The 6598-nt window shown below is 42.3% G+C and overlaps 1 protein-coding gene across 1 annotated transcript; it reads right to left on the bottom strand.

Moving 5' to 3' along the window:
* Positions 1-4177: 4177 nt before the first annotated feature.
* LOC100665004 (olfactory receptor 52M1-like) lies at positions 4178-5544 on the bottom strand. Its single transcript, XM_064289268.1, has one exon. It carries the CDS (start codon positions 5152-5154, stop codon positions 4246-4248), a length of 909 nt encoding a protein of 302 aa, XP_064145338.1. The 5' UTR covers positions 5155-5544; the 3' UTR covers positions 4178-4245.
* Between the last annotated feature and the right edge of the window lie 1054 nt (positions 5545-6598).

Raw genomic sequence — 6598 nt, 5'->3', positions numbered from 1 at the left:
CCATAATTGCATTCCTACCTTAATCCACATATAGAAATTAACTAGAAGTATAAAGGACTTAAATGGGAAACAAGAGTTCTAAAGTTTTGCTTCACATTTAAGTCCTTAATACTTCCAGAGTTAATTTCTATATATGGATTAAGGTAGGAATCCAGTTATCTTCCATGCACATAGTGATATTTTTTTCTAGCTTGACTTATGAACAGGCCCTTCTCTTAGTAAGTTATCTTGCTGAGTGTAGATAAATTTTGAAGGCTGTGTAGAGGAACTACCACACAGGATAGGGGTCCTAAACTCAGGCTGGTAATCCTCATTATAATTAAAACTCATTTGAGTGACTAAAGATAACCTCTATCCTGAAGCTCCACCAGGAGTATTTGCAGTCAGTCATATATCCCTTATGCCCTCTCTTTTCCCATCTGTTTTCTGGGTCCAAGAGTTGGGAGGCGGTTCTCTACCCATAATCATATTTGATGTAAAAATAAGACGCTGCAGAGCAAAATTGAGGAACCTGGGCTGTAGCAGTGTCAGTCTGCTAGTCCAGAGCAGTCCAAGAGGCTGTCTTATAGCTGTGTTTTTCTGCCCTGGGGCATTCTTAGTTTTGTGGAATGCCTATGGTAAGGTCAAGGAAGTTGCTCTACCTTTAGGCTACACCTTGACTTCAGTTTCAAAGGGCACTTTTATGATGCTAAGTCCTTCAGATTCATATCTGCACTAGAACTGCCCTCTTGTATTCTGTCCTGGAATGAGGAAGAGAAAGCATTGCTGAGCTTCATTTACATGGTTTTTTGTTTCTTTTTAAATAGCTTTGAGAGAGTCATATGAAAAATGACCTCAAAGGGCTCTATATTTGTAAGAGGTATTAACTCTTCCAACAGGGACTAACTTTTAGGGGCATAAAATTGAAGATTTTGCAGTAAGACTCTCTTCATAATTGCATCAGAATGGTTTCTTCAAGAAGATGTCATGATGGAATTGGACATGTAAGGTTAACTGGGTGGTGGGGTTGGGAGGGATGTCTGTGAGGTCAACTTCTGCTTGGTGAGGTATGTGGTACTATCAGTGGATCCTGTTGTCATGAGCCCTATCCTGTGTACATCCTTTGCTGTTTTAAACTGGTCCCCTGGTCAGATGCTGTGTCATGTGGGATTCATGCCTGTAGATTAGCTATGCCCATCTATGCAGTAGACCCTAAAAGAATGATGCTGGCCAAGGCTATGTGGGCAAGAAAGGCAAACACACACCAATAAGTATGTATCACTATGAACCACTGGCCTTGCCAGGAGAGAAGCAGCCCAATGTAAAGTAGACCACCAAGTGCCTCCTGGAGGAATAGTATCAGATCTGGGGTTCTACACAGGAATTTATTGCTGATAGACTGGATATAAAAGGCAGCAGTAGCTAGTCAGCCTCAGTCAGTTGGAATCTTACATGTTAGTCTCCATTTCTCCTACTCTACTCGGGTATCCATTATGCCAATTCTAAGGTGACAACCAATGAAGGCTAGCTAATGTCAACTAGCAGAATCATTTGTCTGCTTAGTCGCTCAATACCTCTTTTGTGGCAGTTGATTTTGGGTGATACAAAAATGTTCACAACCTGGGCCCACTCGGATATGTCTATCCATTTGCCTCTACCCCAGAACTCCTTGCTTCTGATGTTCCAGTCTTTTTCTTTCTAGGCCACTGACAAGATAGCAGACCACTGGCCACTGCCCAGGAATTTATATTCTCACCTTGGGCCATTTTTTCTTTCACAGAAAGTGAATGATCAGGTGTAGTACTTGCAGTTCCACCCATCAGGAAGTCTTTACTTCTCTGCTCTTTCAATGCCATTCCTTTATTTGGCTACAATGCAACTGCCGTCCATTTTAGGTCATGCCTAGCCAACTCATCTGTAAGTCAAGCTCTGGTTTTCTCCTCCTTTAGTTGGTTGTATGGGACCATTTCATGTGTCCATTGATGTGATCTGGAGAAGGAGGACTATACAAATGGCATGATTGACATGAGAGTCAAGGCTACCTGTTTATGCAACTTACTTAGGGTCCTCCAGTCCTACTATATTTGATCCTAGATGAACAATTTCCATATTACAATGACAGATGCTAGGCCTAATTTTATGATTTGGTGGGTCTGACCGAACCCAACTCACACTGGGCAGGATGCATGATCACTTCATTCCCCATGACCAAATGTTCTGTTTCTACTAACCGTTGCTGTCAAGTCAATTTCAACTTAACCAAAACCAACTCAGTGCCGTCGAGTCGAAGCGACCCTATAGGACAGAGTAGAACTGCCCCATAGGGTTTCCAAGGCTGTTATCTTTACGGAAGCAGACTGCCACATCTTTATCCCGTGGAGTGGCTGGTAGGTTCCAATCACCAACCTTTCAGTTAGCAGCTGAGTGCTTAACCACTGTGCTACCAGGGCTCTTTTTTGTCTCTATTAGGGCCTGATAAAACACCAGGAGCTATTTCTCAAAAGTTGTCAGTTTTCTGATGTAGATGACATAGCCTTGTTCCAAAATACCAGGGGGTCACATAGTGATTCTTCCACTGGGCCTCTTCCATAAGGTCCGTCCTTTCCTCATCATGGATGCCTCCAGCACCTCATTCCGCTAGATCCTAAGGCCTAAGTAGCAGGGCTGCTTGCACCACAGCCTGGACGTGCTACAGAGCTCTTTCCTGTTCTGTCCACTCAAAGTTGGAAGCCCTCTTTCACAGCCAAGGAAAAAGAAGATCAGAGAGGTTAGGAGCCTCAGGGTTAAAAACAAACAAAATTGGGCTTAATTCCTGCCTCCTGGCTTTATCTCTTATAAGCTGAATGACCTTGGACTGTTTCTTACCACTTCTAGGAATCTCAGTTTCCTCACCTGCAAAGTGGGATTACTGTCATTAGTACCTTAAGGCGTGATTGTGAGAGTTACATCAGTAGCTTTCAATCAGCCTTAAGTGCTTTATGTCAATTAACTATTTTTTTTAGGTATTGAGCAAATAAGTAATCTGGATAGTAAAGTCAATGTTAGTTTCTATAAATTCTAGAATTTGGAAATTTACCTTATTTTGAGCTGATCCATTTTAGGAACACAGTACGTCATGAACAAGGGTCCTACAGATGGATCAGGGTTCAGAGGGGATTTCTATGGGAAGGGGAAGGTTTTCCTTTCCATGGAGCCCTCACATCCTTCAGGCCGCTTGATGGGAGCAGGCCTGCAGGAAAACACAACAAGGGCAATTTTGAGATATAGTCATCTTGTCTCATTTCCCTTCATTGAGCTGATATTTTTTTCTAGGCCACTTTCTATTTTCATGATTGGTATCGTCATACCTTGCTAGGCATACAGCTCAATATTTTTCTAGAATTATTAGTACAAGCAGTTTTAGCCACATTCCGGTTGCTAAAAGCTTAACTTGTAAGTTTGTTAGCCAAGGCCACTTCCATGAAATGATCAGTTTTTAGGATTTGCTTATTAAAATATGCACAGAAAACAGACTCTAAGTACAAAGTGTAATACATTATCAGGTTAAATACTAATAAACTTCAACCAAAGCGTTCAAGCTAGGCAGCATAAACAACTTTTTATGCAGCTTATAAAGCAAGACTGTTCTATTTCCTGATGTATAAAATACGCACAATAATACCTACCTCACAAGATGCCAGGATGTTCATAAGAAGTATGCAATTATGTATATATACATATTTGTATCAAACCAAAGAACCAAACCCATTACCGTCAATTCAATTCCAACTCATGACGACCCTGTAGGACAGAGTAGAACTGCCCCATAGGGTTTCCAAGGCTGTAAATCTTTCTCCCCTGGTGTGGCTGGTGGGTTTGAACCTCTGACCTATTTGCTTAGCAGCCAAGCACTTAGCCACTGTGCCAACAGGGATTTTACATCAAACATTAGCAGTTATTTGTGTTATTGATGTTGCTATCATTTTTGTTGATTTACCTCCCTTGGGGCTCAAATATCCTTTAATCATAAAAAGATTAGATATAATCTTCCATTCATAGAAATGAGAATTGTACACTCTTTCTTGCCATTTCTTTGGAACTACAAAAAATTTGAGACCACAGGGCCTAACATCTCAGACTGCTTGAGAAGCTCCCAAATGGAGAAGCAGGCTTCTTTTTAAATAAAGATGTAACAGCCTTCTTCTCCATGAGCATTTTTGGAAAGGAAGAAGGAAACAACAGTCATCTGTTCCTCATCTCTCTCTTCAGGATCTGGAGAAGCCTCTCTCAGATCTGTTTGGTACGGACAGCATAGACAATAGGATTGAGGATTGGAGGAGTGAGAAGATAGAAGTTGGCCAGCAGGGTGTGGATTGGAGGAGACACATGGTGACCAAACCGGTGAATGAGAGAAGAAACAGCAATGGGAACATAGAAGATCAGGATGGCACAGATGTGAGAACCGCATGTCTCCAGGGTTTTAAGCCTGGCCTCAGGGGTGGCTAGCCCCATCACAGCCCTGAAAATCATTACATAGGAGGCAGCAATGGCTGCTGAGTCCAGGATTAGCACCAGAAAACCAATGCTCAGCCCATAGACATTGTTGACCCTGCTGTCACTACACGCCAAAGTAACTACAGCCATATGTTCACAGTAGGAGTGGGAGATTATCCGGGACTTGTAAATGGACAGCTGCAGACGGATCATCAGAGGCAAGGGTCCAATGTAGAGTACCCCACGAAGGAGGGCAGCCAGTCCCAGACGACCCACCACCTCATGGGTAAGCACTGTGGTATGATGTAAGGGGTCGCGGATAGCCACATAGCGATCAAAAGCCATGGCAAGGAAGATGCCTGACTCGACAGTGGCGAAGCAGCGGATGAGGAACATTTGGGCCAAGCAGGCAGCCAGACCAATGTCACCAGCACCAAACCAGAAGATTCCCAGTAATTTAGGCATAGTAGAAGTGGACAGAACCAAGTCAATGACAGCCAACATGCACAGGAAAAAGTACATGGGCTGTTGCAAGCTGCACTCTACCCTTACCACTGCCAGGATGGTCACATTCCCCACTACAGCTACCAGGTACATGGAGCCAAAAGGAATGGAGAGCCAGAGGTGCTGAGACTCCAGCCCTGGGATGCCAGTGAGCTGGAAGGAGCTGGGTGCCCAACAGGTATTATGAAAAGTGAGCATGGGTATATACAAATGAATGTTCTCACTTATGCCCAAAAATGCAGCAGAAATTTTTTTTCTCTAGAAATAAAAGAGAAGCATATTTTACTGTTAGGTCCTATAATAAAGAATAGGATTATTGGATAGTTAAGATATTACACAAAGAACCTTTCTTTGTTTGTACTAATTGCAAAAATAATAGTATAGTGTAAATATCATGTTATTACTACATTATAAAAAAACCAAAAAACCAAACCCATTGCCATCGAGTCAATTCCCACTCATAGTAACCCTGTAGAACAGAGTAGAACTGCCCCATAGAGCTTCCAAGGAGCGCCTGGTGGATTTGAATTGCTGAACCTTTGGTTAGTAGCCGTAGGACTTAACTACTATGCAACCAGGATTTCTGAAATGTCCACAAAATTTTCCAAGCACAAGCCAAAATAAATATTTGAATGAATAAATGGATAAGCATCTTTTTGTAGGATGGCCCTCAAGGAGTAACATCCTTGCATCAATGAGTGAATTAACCTAAGGCAGACAGATACCTATTTGGTTATTTACCTCCACAGGTAGGCTATGAGATGGCTCTCACCATTACATTGGAAGGTTTCAGAGTGTGGGCTCCTGGAGAGAAAAGGGGACACACTGAATCTGAGAGATAACAGGGTCAAAAGGACTCTTGGATGCTATGTAGACTCTATGGCAAATCAAAGCTTTTAAGCTTAGGGCCAGTATTAGCTATTGAATGAGCTGAAATAATGTCTAAACTGCAGACAAAAATCTCAAAGTAGAGATGTGGGTTGGTGAAGATAGGACTTCACCAGCCAACATCAAGGTGATTTCTGAAAGGCTAAAGCTGATGACTGGAGCTCAGTTTACGCATGTCGGTTACCCAAAAGCAGTATCTTACAAGGATCTTCTCTCTTCATGGAGGTTAAGTATGAGGGTAAGATTCTAGAAATGGAGAGGTCCACCCCCAGCAGGAAAGGAGAGACATTCAGCACAGAGTGGCATGAAGCCTAGGACATATATATTTGGTCAAAGAAGAAATGACCTTGCTTACACAGGGTTCAGAGCAACCAGCTAGAAGGGGATGCATATTAGAGAAAAGACACAAACAAGTTTTTATTTTTTTTTTCGGCATCTAAAAGATCATACCAGCGTATGCTCCTAAGTATATTGTGGGAATGTAAATGAGGGCAGGAGTACACAAGTAGCTTTCTCTTCTACGTTTGAAACCTAATTAGGTTGAGTATAACAGAGTAGTCATTAGTTTGGGCTCTGGAATTCTCTAGGTCTAGTTTCAGATCCTGACAATGGGGGGGGCGGAGAGGGAGGGTAGGCAAATTGCTTTATCCCATTAGCCAAATACAACTAACCTCACTTCACAAAAAACGTAACTGCTCTAGACTACAACTAATTTTTTTTTTTCTTTTTTTGGTCGTGGGATTAAATGCGAATG

Source organism: Loxodonta africana, chromosome 7, assembly GCF_030014295.1.
Source record: "Loxodonta africana isolate mLoxAfr1 chromosome 7, mLoxAfr1.hap2, whole genome shotgun sequence".
Classification (NCBI taxonomy): Eukaryota; Metazoa; Chordata; class Mammalia; order Proboscidea; family Elephantidae; genus Loxodonta; species Loxodonta africana.
This window is presented reverse-complemented; position numbering and strand designations above follow the sequence as displayed.